The sequence below is a fragment of the Nipponia nippon genome, unplaced genomic scaffold (genome assembly GCF_047370975.1).
Source record: "Nipponia nippon isolate SJK-2023a ecotype South Korea unplaced genomic scaffold, ASM4737097v1 scaffold_3, whole genome shotgun sequence".
Classification (NCBI taxonomy): Eukaryota; Metazoa; Chordata; class Aves; order Pelecaniformes; family Threskiornithidae; genus Nipponia; species Nipponia nippon.
Window position 1 is genome coordinate 25,858,009 of NW_028262347.1, and position 15,099 is coordinate 25,873,107.

At 39.7% G+C, this 15,099-nt stretch overlaps 1 protein-coding gene across 7 annotated transcripts in view; it reads right to left on the reverse strand.

The window, feature by feature from the left end:
* The window catches only part of PTPRZ1 (protein tyrosine phosphatase receptor type Z1), a 145,556-nt gene that overhangs the window by 61,679 nt on the left and 68,778 nt on the right, over window positions 1–15,099 (reverse strand). For all 7 annotated transcript variants that reach the window (XM_009464127.2, XM_087765960.1, XM_087765958.1 and 4 more), the window contains exons 3-6: window positions 7,215–7,394; window positions 5,198–5,349; window positions 3,612–3,707; window positions 3,285–3,351 (exon numbers count right to left, since the gene is read on the reverse strand). In XM_009464127.2, coding sequence (XP_009462402.1) covers window positions 3,285–3,351; window positions 3,612–3,707; window positions 5,198–5,349; window positions 7,215–7,394 — 495 coding nt within the window. The remainder of the gene's footprint in view (window positions 1–3,284; window positions 3,352–3,611; window positions 3,708–5,197; window positions 5,350–7,214; window positions 7,395–15,099) is intronic.

The window sequence follows — 15,099 nt, forward strand, 5'->3', positions numbered from 1 at the left end:
AGTTGTAGAGAGCAATAAGGTCTCCCCTCAGCCTCCTCTTCTCCAAACGAAAACAACCCCAGCTCCCTCAGCCGCTTCTTCTAACACTTGCGCTCTAGACCCTTCACCAACTTCGCTGCCCTTCTTTGGACACGCTCCAGCACCTCGATGTCCTTCTTGGAGTGAGGGGCCCAAAACTGAACACAGTACTCGAGGTGCGGCCTCACCAGTGCCGAGTACAGGGGCACTATCACCTCCCTGGTCCTGTTGGCCACACTATTCCTGATACAGGCCAGGATGCCATTGGCCCTCTTGGCCACCTGAGCACACTGCTGGCTCATGTTCAGGCAGCTGTTGACAAACACCCCCAGGTTCTTTTCCACCAGGCAGCTCTCCAGCCACTCCTCCCCCAGCCTGCAGCGTTGCATGGGGTTGTTGTGACCCAAGTGCAGGACCCGGCACTTGGCCTTGTTGAATCTCATACAATTGGCCTCTGTCCATCGATCCAGCCTGTCCAGGTCCCTCTGTAGAACCTTCCTACCCTCCAGCAGATCAACACTCCTGCCCAACTTGGTGTCATCTGCAAGCTTCCTGAGGGTGCACTCGATCCTCTCGTCATGATCATTAATAAAGGTATTAAACAGAATTCATTCTAATGAATTTTCAGACTGTGCATTAACTTGTGGTTTTACAGATATGTTACTTCTTAAGCCCTGTATGGATTTCTGACCTGTCTTTGTCTTCATAATTCCTTACAAATTTGTTCAAAGCAGCAAATGACAGTAACAGTTTACTACAAATCATTGATGCTTTTCTTCTGTACAGTGACTGTTCCACTGAGTTAAGATTTAAGAGCTGGCTCCTCCCCTCTCTCTTACCCATGTGTTGTGAAAGGGGAACATTTAGGAGTGTTGGGCAAAGCCCATCCTTCCATTTCTCCTGTCAAAATGTTAATGTTAACCTTCAGAGAGAAGCTATCATTGCTGTCTGGTACATGTCCAGTTAATGCATTCTTCTTTCAGTAAAAATATATAGACAGTCCATTCTATATAGATTCTTGGGGACATGAAACTTCTCATTTATATTAAGAATCCTGCTGTACATTTTGCAACTTTGGATTTTAAAATGCCCTTTAAGATGATTGACAGCCTAGATTCTAAAATCGAACACCTACAAAGAATGATGAGAAATAGAGCGTTTGTCCGGAAGGAACAGGACTGCTCCTCTGCACAGCTTGAGAACTCAGCAACTGGGGTTCAAATAAGCACAATACAGATATGACTGACAAGGGCTGATCATGTGCACTGCAGACAAGGACAGATTGTGTGCTATTCACTTTTCTTCGGGAGGAACAACTTGATTTAGTCATGACCTGAATTTTCAGAGCTCATTTGCATTTTCTTCAAGAAAATGATATTCTACTCATTGTTGAAGTGCCATGTAGTAGCTGTATCTTGAATCTTGCTGCTGATAGCTTTACAGCTCCTTCCAGGCTGTAGGACAGTATCTGCCTTGAGGTATTACTCATTCTCCTTTGTGTCTCATAGAAGATGGCACACAAAGATAATGAATTTTAACTGCTTTATATTTCCCCCTCCTCCGTCTTTGTAATTTATGAAAGTTGCTCCCTTTTATATTTGTTGAATGCTGTTTGTTTTCTGGAGAAAAACAATCTTGATTTTAGTGTCATGCTTTTGAAAGCTTTTAAAATAGTGGACTAATAGCTTTTTACACTTTTAACGTATTGATCTTAAGGGGTGTTACAGAGCTCAAGCTTCATTACATATAGGAAAACTGAGACAAAGTTAGCCGTTTACTTAAGGTCACGGCCATGATGTAAGAAAATGACCCTGTTCAAGACAGTGCCCATTCATGTTTATTATTCTGTGAAGCCACCGTGAAACTGAATTAGAAACAGAGTCCAGATCTCCTCATGCACCACCCTGAAGTCCATGTGCTCTCATGTGAAACTGCAAGGAATTCTAAAACACCAAAGTGTCAACATTTGGTTTGAATAATACTAGTACAAATATAATATAATTGGATTATTTCAGATTTACACAGAAGCTACTGAAAAAAGAATTAATCTCCACTGAGTCTACTGAATACTAATATTCATATGGTCTCATGCTTGTAAGACACATCTTGGATGGCTGCAACAGGGTTATTTGGCTTCCAACGACATATAAAAATCCAGAAATGTATGATTAAGAAAACTCACAGAATAAATCAGACATTTCTCTTGATTTATAATTTGAAGAGTTGCAAATTCCTCATGATAGTTATATTTATTCGTTTACACTTACTGCTGTTGTTACAAATATTCAGTCTTGGGGTAAATAAATCATAGAATCATACGCTACATCAAGTTGGAAGGGACCCATAAGGATCATTGAGTCCAAATTCCCGCTCCTCACAGGACTACCTAAAACTAAACCATATGACTAAAGAGCATCATCCAGACGCTCCTTGAACTCTGACAGGCTTGGTGCTGTGACCACTTCCCTGAGGAGCCTGTTTCAGTGACTGACCACCCTCTCAGTGAAGAACCTTTTCCTAATGTCCAATCTGAACTTCCCTTGATACAGCTTCATTCCTCATGTCCTATCGCTAGTCACCAGAGAGAGGAGATCAGCAACTCTTCCTCCACTGCCCCCCTTGAGGAAGTTGTAGACTGTGATGAGGTCACCCCTCAGCCTTCTCTTCTTCAAGGTGAACAAGCCAAGTGACCTCAGTCACTCCTCATAAGTCTTGTCCTCAAGACCTTTCATCACCTTGGTCCCCCTCCTCTGGACACACTCTAGTAGTTTGATGTCCTTCTTATACTGAGGCACCCAAAGCTGCACACAGTCCTTGAGGTGGGGCCGCCCCAGTGCAGTGTACAGTGGGACAATCACCTCCCTCGACCGGCTAGCGATGCTGTGCTTGATGCACCCCAGGACACTGGTGGCCCTTTTTGCTGCCAGGGCACACTGTTGACTCATATTTATCTTGCCATCAACCCAAGCCCCCAGATCTCTTTCCGCAGGGCTGCTCTCCAGCCTCTTGTTCCCCAGTTTGTACATATAACCAGCATTACCCTGTCCCAGGCATGTAATCTGGCACTTGCTCTTGTTAAATTTCATACAGTTGGTGATTGCCCAGCTCTCTAGTCTGTCTATCCGGGTGACTTTTGTTGTTTCTAACAAAATAGACATGGCTGAGCTCTAGAGAACCATGCTCCCTGATGTCTTTAAAGTTTCTTAATTACACTGAAATGGAATTTAGTCTAATCAGTAATCCATAAAAAATGGAGGCAGACTTACCAAAACGACTAACACTGTCTACTCCATTAATGATGGGATTATAATCCGGATTATCTTCTACTCCAATCTGTTAAAAAGAAATCGCATTTTTTTAACAGTTCAGGCTTCATGAAAAAAAAATTGAAAGTTGCAGTTTATCACCAAAATTGTAGATGACTTAAAGCAAAGGAAACGTATTTTGCCCATTTGCTTTTCTGTAAGAATAAATTAGAAAGATATATGCAAATTTTTAACTCAGTGATCACACATTGGAACCAGTTAAATTCAGTTTGAACATCTGCTATGTTTCAAAGCTTGTTTAATGACAAAAAGATATACTTTGTTTACCTCAAACAAAATTGATAAAGCTCTTAACTTTCCATTTCCTTTAATTGCTTCTTCGAAATTTGTAAACTGATCTGCATCATAGCAGTAGATTTGCATCTGCAAATAAAAATATATTCAAACGTTATACATACAAAAATTTAAAAAATTAATCAATACAGTTACTTACATTCCCATTTTGAGTAAAAATGTCCAAGCAATAAATTTAATTACAAATATATGGATTTTTTATCTATCTCACATGCATTATCTGAAGATATAGAATGGAATTAATCAGCTGTTAGCTATCTAAAAACAACCTCTCCTGGAAAACCACTAAATATGCAGGAGTTATCCTTTCAAGGAGCACAATGTTCTCGATGGATAACACAGTAAGCCGAGATAACTTGCTGATACTGGACATCTAACCTAGAGTACTTAGGTGAGATGAATCTTGAAATCAGTGGTAAAACGTGAATAATAAGGCAAGATGTCCCTACTGCATTTGCCTTCCCGTAAGTGTACAGAAGTGTTGGTAATAAAACATGACCAGGTATTTTGTGCTCATATTTGACTGCTGTCATGGGCATTGGGTTTGTTGCACCGCTTCCTCTCTTTCTTCGGATGCAGTTGGGAAATCTCCTCCAGTGCCAGGTCACCAGCATGAATGGGGAAGTGTCCTGCTCCTACTAGCTTTTCATATGATGATGACAGAAGAGAATATTCTCTCTGATGCCTTGGCAGGACAGGTGGAGTGTAAGTGGGAATTTTTAAATGGCTAATGAGGTAAAGGAAACGACATTCCCCAGGGAAAGCTCCTGGCTCACAGCTTTCTGCAGAGTATAGGACAACCTTGGCTCTATTGCTTTGCTCCAACATAGAAGTCCAAAGTGCTCGGAGTGAGGAGCAGCACGGTTGCCTGCCACAACTACATCTTTTTAACTGGAAAATGATCACAATGCCATGTTGAGGGTTGAAAGTTTGGTCTGCAGATTGCCCTCGTGGATCTCAGTGAGAGCTGCTCCCCTCCTCCACCGCATCCCCATTCTGCTGCAAGCTATTCTGCCAAACCATCCAGGGGTACGCTGGCCTGGCTGCCTGTGAATGCGGCAGCACCCAGGACCTGCTCTCACAGGGTGGCTCCTGGCACGCTGCTGCCAGCTCTTTCCAGCCCAGCGACACAGGCCGCGCTTTGTCTTGGTAAGGCCCAGCAGCTCCCATGGGCTCTCAGCAAAGCCCCAGCTTTGAAAAGTCCATTTACACTTTAAACAACCGACTGCTGAGGAATATGATGGGCCAAACTCATAGCATCTTAACTGCTAGTGGGAGCTTGAACTTTGTCAGATCAGCAGAAATGACTTCTAATGTCATCTTAGAAGACCTGTGCGAAAACGCACCGTTTAGACATTTTCAACATGCCACGGAGTAATGCCTTACGCTGTCCTTCTAAAATGCACCATTTAAATATTATTAATCGGATTTAAGTGAATGATTTTATTTGCAAATAGACTTTAATCAAGTGATAAACAAACAAAGGTATTTAGTAAACAATATTACTTTTTGCAGAATGTCAAATCGTCAAAATCGTCAAAATCTATTCTATACTTTACCTCAAGAGGAAATTTTTGTCCTTCTAAACTATGTTCTGATCCATCTGATGACACGTTGCATTTTCCCCAGTGAAAAGTGATCTTGCTTGCTTTGAATACAGTGTCTAACACGCCTCCACTTACATAATAATCATTTGTCAGGTTAATTTCCACTGAATAAAGAGAGAGAGAGGGGGAAAAAAAAGGAGTGTCAATATAAAAGCCAGGCAAGGCACCTATGACTCTCATATTTCAGTATTAGGTGCTATAAGGTAAATATGATACACTTATTTCCCTGTATTTCATAGGCAATTTGACTGGAAATTGCTCCTTTAAACTAAGTAAGAAGTGTGGTAATTCACTATTAGCATGGACAAATATGTTTCATTTCATGCTGCAGTTCATAAAATAGTCATCTAATGAAGTGCACTATTATATTGGTCTCCTGTTGTCTGAAACCAGCCACAGAACTACACTAAAAAGCTCAGAAAACTGGCTTAGCCACCAATCTGACTGTCTAAGAAAAGAAACTCCTGAAATACATAGGTTCCTGAAAGCACCTGTGTTTTTAACAAAAAGAAAAATACCGCACCCCCCTCATTATCATAATTCTATATACAAATCGCAAGAAAAGAAAATTATAGTCAATTCCTAGGAGGACTGGCCTGTCTGTGAGACCCCTCAGCTCTGGAGGAGTCTCCCACAGGAGGTGATGACAGGTCTTCAGCTGGACATAGCTGTACACGAACTGTAGATGGGACTGAACATTTGTCTCCTGGAGGGAATGAGCAGGGGTGGAACAGATCAAAGCCCCACATTTGGCTTTCCCACCTCCAGTGATTGTGAATTGTTTGACATCTTACTAAAACAGCACTAATGGAGCTCAGTTTCATTACATTTGTTTCCTCAAAACCTTGAAGACAATTTTCAGTGCAGAGCTTAGCAATTCCTTTTACAATATCTGAATTGCTGTAGATGAGGAAGAGCAGTTCACTTTTATGGACGTTAAAGAATGTTTCCTCAGGGATGCCTTGAAAAGACCAATGCACTATTTATCTCAGCTAGTAGGGCAAGAGGGAAGTAAGTCATTTGTGGAGTAGTATGTAGGAAGTACATGACGGGGCCAAGAACAGAAATTAGGAACAATGACACTAAAATAACGTAACGTAACGTAACGTAACATAACATAACATAACATAACATAACATAACATAACATATAAAAAGGCTGGTCTAGGGGTCCCACTGGAACTGGTAGAAGGTCAAAGACAGTTGTTAAGAGATTCTTCCCTCCATACCTATGCCCAAAACATGAAACAGTACTTTCAACAAGCAGCTTTTAGTTACTGCTATCCTGGATTTATAAGTGGTTGCAAAAAGATTTGTCCAACAATGTAAATGCCACCATAAGCTTCTTTTAAAGCTGGGAGAAATAGGCACTTGTAGGCCTAAATCACTTATTTCTAAAATACATTTCTAAGATTGGTAAGACAAGTCAGACCATAAAAGCACCTATTTCTCTTCTTTGACTGTAAGAAGTCTAAGTGAGTAATTCAGACACAAGTGTCTGCATTATTGGTGTCTATGTGTAGGTGAGATGAATCTCATCCTGAGTTTTTCGAAACCACAACTCATCCATGAAGTGCTTCCAGATGAGTAGGTAATTTATTCATACTTTTAAAAAATAATTTTTGTATACTTGTTACAGATTCTAGATATGTAGTAATAATTATCATTATTTCATAGCAAATGCTAAATAACTGTTTAGCTTCAATGAAGTGCTCATGATGGGATGATAGTAACGATGTGATTGCTTTGGCTCTATCTGTCTGTGCACATAATTTTCATTTGTGTGATTTCTCTATTATGCTTGGCTATTGTCATCACCTGTTTTTTTTTTATTTAATGGAAAAATTCAGAATGTATCACCTAAGGAAAAGTGAAATGAAAATGTTTCATTAAAAGTCCTTGGTTGATTGTCTGTCCTATATCACTTTTCTGACCTCATTTAACTCCAAACATGAAATCTAACTTTTTACCTGTTTTGCCAGTGTTGCGAATGAAAGTATCTTCCAAAGTTTCCTTTTCCCATCCATGGAATTTAAGTTTCTTCAGATTCACATTTACTTGGGTAAGATCTTCATCTATATTAATAGGAGATTGTTTGGCACCATTGCAGGCTGAATATTTCTTTCCCCAGTTCTTTTGGTTCAAAGTTCCTAGAAAAGAAAACATTTGGGATAAATACATTTAAAACCTAAACTAGCATCCATGTATTTTTTCATGTGGGAAAGTTAAAACACAGTTTGCAATCTGTGATCAGAGTACCTGCCCTTATTTTAGGCCTCATCTGTAGCAATACTTAACACACCTGCCATTGCATCCTACCTTCAGCAGTTAAGTCACTTTTTGACCATTTTAGACATCATACATACATGCTTATGAATCTCTAGGGAACACAGAAAGCAACAAAAAACCCCCTCACACACAACATACAGAAATAATAAATAAAACGGGGGGGGGGGGCAGGGGAGGGAAGCTTTCAGGTGAAAGAAATTGGCATTCAAAAAAACTTGGGAATTACTGCAAAACCCTCCTTTCCAAATAACTCTTTTAATCATACAAATGTCATTAATATTCCTTCTGCCCAATGAAGTCAGCCATCCAATACGATTTTTAAATAAATAAAAGCAATAAGATCTTTTAAAAAATCCTTACAGAGAGGGAAAAAGGTAAAGTGATTCTACCCTGAAAAAGGAGAAAGGTTAGTGATGCTCTGGCCAGAGAGCCCGGCTGTGTGGCCCGGCTTTGCCCGCGGAGGGCCATGCACGCACACCCCAGCCATCTCCCTGGGCAGCTGCCAGGCGAGAGCGGCCAGGAGGTCCTGCGCCGCAGAAGGGCACCTTCTCCAGGGCACACGGGCTGCGTGGCATTTCACTGTGGCCAGTTCAGACATAGGCAACATGGACACAGACATCACGTCCTTCGCCGAAGACTTGATTATTTTCCATAAGAAATGCTCAAGTACTCTGCAGATCAGTGTGAGGGGTTAGCAGCTGCTCTGAGAATCTTTTGTTTATATAGCATCCTAATATAAATAATACAATATTTTGTGTATGTTTATGTGTTTGCGTACATATAAATATTTTTTCCTGACAGGGAATTCTGGTAACGCTTCAAAGGGCTAATTAAAACCAAGAGTTGACTGCACAGACCTAAGAAAATATAATTGCTTCAGTTAGCTTCCCACTTACTAGTAGTTAAGAGCTAATATTAGTGCATTCAATGCACCCATTTGAATTCTACTAGACATTTTGAAATGAGCCAGTGCTCATTTACAGACTGCTGCGCTACATCCAAGTCTGTCAGCGGAAGATTTGCTATATTGTACCCCAGGCAAGGACAGCCCTCAGAAAACTCGGAGAGGGGAAAAGAGATGCAGCCAGTCCTGTAACCATGACAATAGGCAGTAATACAAGATGCTCATCTGGCTAGCTAGCTACCTAGAAACAAACTTGAGCTAAATTATTTAACAAGTATCAAGTCAAGCGAGTTACCAATATCACCTTGCTGCATCAGAACTACTGCAGGTCAGATGGCATATAAACCCATTTACTTCTTGCAAACAGCAACAGAAGAAACTGTTAGGCACAACAGCCAAGCAAACCAAAACGAGTTTAAGTCACAGGGTTATGAACCTGAATATCCTGCAGGTGGGGATTAGAGCCCTGTACCAAGCAAGCAGTGGTCCCCTTGGGAATGGCACACGGGGTAGGCTTCCAGCTCCTCAAGTCACACTTATCCTGAACAGTAGCTGTCAGTTATAGTTTATCACGTGGGCAAATAATGCAATATCATGATTTCTAATGTGCTTTTCCTAACAAAAGAGTGGCTAATATTTTACCTTCTCTCTCAAAAGCTTCCCTTAAGAAATTCTGAGCCCGTCAACCAAAACTTGGAGATGAATCTGCTCAGATCTTCTATAGTGAATTTTCTAACCAACATTGAAGGCTTTTAAAACCAAGAAAGCCAGTTTTATTTAAATATAAATTAGAATCACTAACTTTTAAACAGAAAAGCCTCCAAACAGGGTCAGATAGGACAGAAATAACAATTCTCTGCTTGCCCCATGCATCCTTGCAGACAGGCCCTTGTTTCCAGGTCTGCTTCCAGCCAGCTTGGTGATTTTCCAATCTGCAGCAAACTCTTTAGAGCCCTCCCTGGCTCTTTGGAAGTCTCTGCCAGTTTGGGCCGGGCTGGCTGCCCGTGGCCGTCCCTCAGAGTTAGGCTGCGCTCCCTGCTCCGTGCTCTGTTTCTTTTTCTCCTACCTTTTGCCACAGCCCAAGACTTCCCCAGGCTCCTGCTGTTGGCCCAAGGCAGTAGAAATCTCCTTTCTGTTTCCACTGACATACCCACTCCCATTGCTCACCTGCAGTCTCTCCTTCAGAACACCACCGTCAACCTTTTCCCAACACATATTTCCCTTATTCTGCTCTTTCCACCACTGACATTAGAAAGGACTGAAAATACTACTCTCTTCTCTCTCCCACCAGTATACTTTTGGGTACTTTCTTCCATGCTTCTTTTGATGAATGCCATTATCCCATTTTTGCATCTTCCTTTTAAATTCTCTACTATTCACTATCACATTCAATAAAAACAAATACATTTAAGTTAGAGAAACTATAATCTCCTTCCAACTTTCATAGTGTCATATTTTGTGGTTTTGTTATGCAGAATGTAAATTCTTTGACTTGATAGTCGTTATCTCTGCCTCAGTGTGTAATATAACAAATTCCTAGCATGAAGGTAATGATAACAATAAGCCCCAAAGAAAGTTTTAGAACAATGATTTTCACGTAATTACATATTGCCATACACTCACCAATAGCCATGGTAGGAAGCTCATCTATCTATATGATGTGTGAAAAAGATGCAAATACTGTTTCAGCTACTCTCTGGTTGACAAAAAGAAAAATATCTGTCCTATCTGTACGAATGCTAGCTTGAAATCAACCAAGAATAAATGAAAAAAAAGTATTTCATGGTTGCAGAGGACAAGAGATAAGACTTCCAGCTATGACAAATTAACTGAATGCTCCAAATCAGCGCTCCTGCTGGCAAATCTGAATAGGTATTTCACAACTTTTTATCAGTTTTCTTCTTTGTGGTCCAGCAGCTGGTGTAGCTGAAAAGCTTCATAAGCAAAGGACACCATTGTTGCTTACAACTGCAGAAGCACAAGTGATCTCAGCAGTGAGGAACATGGGCAATGTGGAAGCTCTCTTTCTAAGGTAAAAATGATATTGACCTCAGTGAAGAGGAACAAGATCTGTGTACATTTTGCATGTAAAGAGGAAAATCACACTTGCGTAAGTACTGAGAAGTTGTAGCATTGATCAAAAGCTATGGAATGAAATGTACAGGAAATCAATGGCAGGCTCTGGTTTGGGGCAAGAACATGGGGAATTCCAGAAGGAACTGGAGTTCAGTCATGATGATCCAAATTATATTTGAGCTGCAAAATACATGTTTATGCATAAATCCTGCAAATGTTGGGGCAGGTAATAGTTGTGTCTATATTAGCAAGTAGTGCAGACCAGTATGAGTGGATTTAGAGAGTGAAACAGTTGGGACTGAGGAGCAGATGTCCATACCGTATGTCTTTCAGAAGGTTTTTACCTCAGCCTAGCTCTGTCTGGTCCCATGGGCTGAATGCTGCTGAAGTGCATTAGGTACGTTCCTGCAGCACATCTCCCGTTTATTATCAGTTGAGATGAATCCATGTCACACACTGTGAGACAACTCTACCTTGTGAACCAAAGCTTGGCAAATAGGGAACAGCCAGGAGGTTTGCTTCAGACGTCCACTCCCTATCTGAACTAAAGCATTAACGTAAATGCAGCCAGTGTAGGCAGCAGGTGGTGAAACTGCTGCAGTTTACATGACTTGCAGAAAGCCAAAGTAAAAGTGAAAGAACCAAATGTTTTTAAACAAGAGCAGATTGGTTTACTGTAGGTGTTATGATGGAAATCATAAATCAAAGCAGTGCCAGCCATTTTGAAAAATATTGTTGAAGCTGAGCTTTGAAAATGAATTCCTCCAAACTGTGCTTTGGAAATCTGAGAAGAATAAAAATGTGCACGATATATCTTGAAGAGTGCTCTCTCTGAAGAGATGTTTGTCAAAGCTGTCAGCTCTGAAGAAATAACTCACAATTCACAATGAATGCAAATGAGCCTGAACACAGCAGATTACAAGATAATGGAAGACTGCCTATACCATAACCTTTACCACTCTTGCCCAGGGCAGAATGTCCAAAGAAAATTTTCTACCTTTCTTTCTAGGAAACGTTCATTCCTAACTCTGCTCTCATCCTTAGCCCCAATGATCCCATCCCTGCAACAACCACCCAGTTCTCATTTTGTCCGCCACTTCTATCCAATGCTGTCTTTAGAAGATCTGGCCCACAAGGTGTTACTGCACGTCTGTCTTTTGTAAAAACACTTGAAAGAAAGGCATCTGGCAAACAACTCTCTGTGTGTCGGTATCCTATGCAAGCGGAAAGAGTGAGCAGGGCTGAAGACAAGCTGTGAAACTGAGTGGGCTGTGGTCCTCCCAGCAACTTGCCAGGAGAGGAGTTTCTCAGCATGCTCACACACCACTACATGTGTGTCTGCTGGGCTGTAAACCTTCATTATCAGCACTGCTGTTTACTACCATGTATCAGTACTGCCTGAATGTAACATACCATTTATGAAAAATGGAAGATATCTTTTCAAATCACTGGAAAATACACATAAAGAACTTAAAATGTAAGCCTCAAATCCAATGAATGGGATTCTGAATATGTGAAACAAACACCCTGCATTTCTTCTTTGTACTGAATATGGATGTAGCTTCTGAAGAAATACAATCTTAAAAATAACACTTTGGGCTTTATGGGATTAATAATAATGTCAGAATACTGCATTAGTGAGCAGAGATGTTTTACTTGGAAAATTCTGCTTCCCAGCACTTCACTTTGGTAACTGTTGTTTTGACATCACAGAGTTTGCATTCTTCGCTCTTATTAGGATCATGTTTCTTGTGAACGGGCATAGTCCTAGCACGTGCCCCCTGAGGAACCATAAGGAGCTCTAGCTTTAATGACTGTTACAGAAAAAGAAATGCTTTAAATAGGGATACAATACAAGACCATGTAAATTTTAGACTCTAACCAGTTACATAGTATAAACACTGCTTCTTAAACTGGCAATAATGGGTAGTACAGAAATAATCATAGGTCTGATTCAGGTTTTCCATTGCTCCTACCTCATTTATTATTTCATGATTTAAAATGATGTGAACGCTAGCATTTATTTCATAGATGAAAGACAGCAGAAAAGAGAGATGGATTCTTTACCTGTACTTAATTTCTTCCTCCACATTTTTCATCAGCTTTTGCTTTCACAATGATACAATTACTTTTATAAATATAGATTGGACACATACAGGAGATGAAGGATATCCCCTCTGTGTGGACTGTTAATAATGGATTTGCCTTATCAAAAATGTTATTGACTTATTACTTTGAAGTGTTAAGTGACTTCAAGGGTTTTTTTTTAGAGCAAACACATTTTATCTAAGATATGAAAAATAAGAAGTAAGGGCATGAAAAGATGTGGGTACTTATACTGGGACAAAGTTTAAATTTAGATGTCCAATCAATACTGCTCTGAACACCAAACTGTAGAGCTATTCTTTTTTTTTTTTCCTTTTTATTTCTGCTTCACTATTTAGATAGTGCATCTGAACTGGAAGAACAGAGGAGACGGAGATCAACAAACCTCAGGATGCTTCGTACCATTAATAGCTACAGCATTTAGCTTATTACCAAAAGTTGCACAATGCAGTCTCTAATTCTCCAAGGCAGAGGAATGATTTCAATTCACATTCTGGATGAGCACACTACTGGCCCAAAGAGAGAAGTACTGTCAACACTAATCTTGTGAATGTTACCATAGCTCATTACAAAGGCCATGACATAACACATGGCATTCTAGGGAAACATTTTGGTCATCAAAAAAATGGAAGGTTTAAGTTTTACATATTACTGAGTAGAAGACAACATTTAGGCTTCATCTTGATCTTCACTGTACGGATTTTGGGGGTCTGTGTTTTTCCCCTGTAAAAGGCCCAATTATCCCCACAGCCTGTTCATGATTGGTCTCATAAAGTTTATAAAAATTCTTCAGATTGAAAAAGCCCAGATTTTAACGGGTGAAATTACTTCTCAGGACAGAATCGCAGCTACAGAGCAGGAGTTTTGTCTTCCAGGTTTGGGCTTAGCCAATTACTATGCCCGTCTCAGTGATTTAATTGCTTGTGAGTTTTCCAAGACTGGATTGCTTGCCAATGTCTAGGTCAAGTGTTCAAAAATGAAATTATAAATTATACTGGTTATGTTAAAGAGAGTCAGCCTACAGAGTAACTGGATGGCCACTCCAAAAAAGTTTAATAGCATTTAAACCCTCAAAGTTCAACACTAATAAAGTAACTTGCTTTTAAATGAGCAGGAGCCAAATATATTTATCCCACAGATTTTTTTCGCTCACATACAGTGACAGAGAAATGAATGCAATATATTTTCTTACTGTAGGGTGTAATATTTCAAATAAAGCAAACAGAATCAACAAAAAAATTTAGTTGCTTTGCAACTAGAATGCAACTAGATGCATTCAGGTAAGCCAAAACATCTAATACATTATTTTGTTTAGTGCCTTATTTGTCATTTTTTTATCTAAGTATTGACATACCTACATTGTATTCTGTATATTGTGTGTACGTGCACACAAAAAAGATAAAATGTACTGTATAAACACAGACAAATATGGGTTTTTCCTAAGGAGAACACTCTAAAAGACAGCACAGCACTAACCTGTCTTCAGCTGAACTCTGGTATGTTCATCTTCTCTGTTCCTCATCTAAAATGTGTTGGACCACTTACCCCTTATTAAAATCTGACTTGGAAGATAAGTCAGGAAAATTCTGATGAAACATTTTGTTATCTTCAGATTATCGGATCTTTCTTTCACCTTTTGTTTATTTATTTGAACATATACACATATACTTTATGCTTTCTTCACATCTATGGTCACTGAGACATTGCTCAATAAAATAACCAAAAAGCAACTGAGTGAGAAAAATGTTTTTTTTCACTTTATCCCCACAGAAAAAAAAATCAGATAGAATAACCTACAGTTGTTGAGATACAACAGAAAGCTGTAATCAGTATTATTAATACAGTGGCTGGCTGGTGATTTTTTTCCTGGGAGTCAGGCTGATAATCATTCATAGTCAGAGTAAGTGAATTACTGAGCAAAATGCGTAGGAGGATAAATGCCAATGGACAGCTTTCTTTCAATATAGCAACTGTTTGCTGTTCCTCTTCTCCTTCTTTCATTCCCTGATAAATCTGGCCATTGCAGGCTAGTTAGAAAATATATAATCAAACACTTCCATGCCAGAGAAATACAGATTATCACTGATGCTCCATTTGCAGTGCACTCAATGGGATAGCTGCTTAGACTAGGAGAAGGGTTATGGGAGAAACTCAGTCAACCTTTTAAGATACCTCTTTTCTATTATTCTCATCCCATTGCTCCTAAATTTACATATGAGTGCTACGAGAGAATCATGTAGCAATATATAATGAAAACATGCCAAGTAATTTTTTATAATTAATGTAGTGTTAAGATTGAAACTATATTTTTCAAGTAAGTACTAAGGAAGGAAATTTGGTACAGTGCCAAATGGGAAAATGTCCAGTAAAGAAAGAAACACATTCTTCCTCCTGCTTTTATTTCATTTTTGACAGCATCTGAAGCTGTAATTGGAAGCCCTGAATACTTCTAAATGTTGCTCTGAAGAATTCAGGTTGTA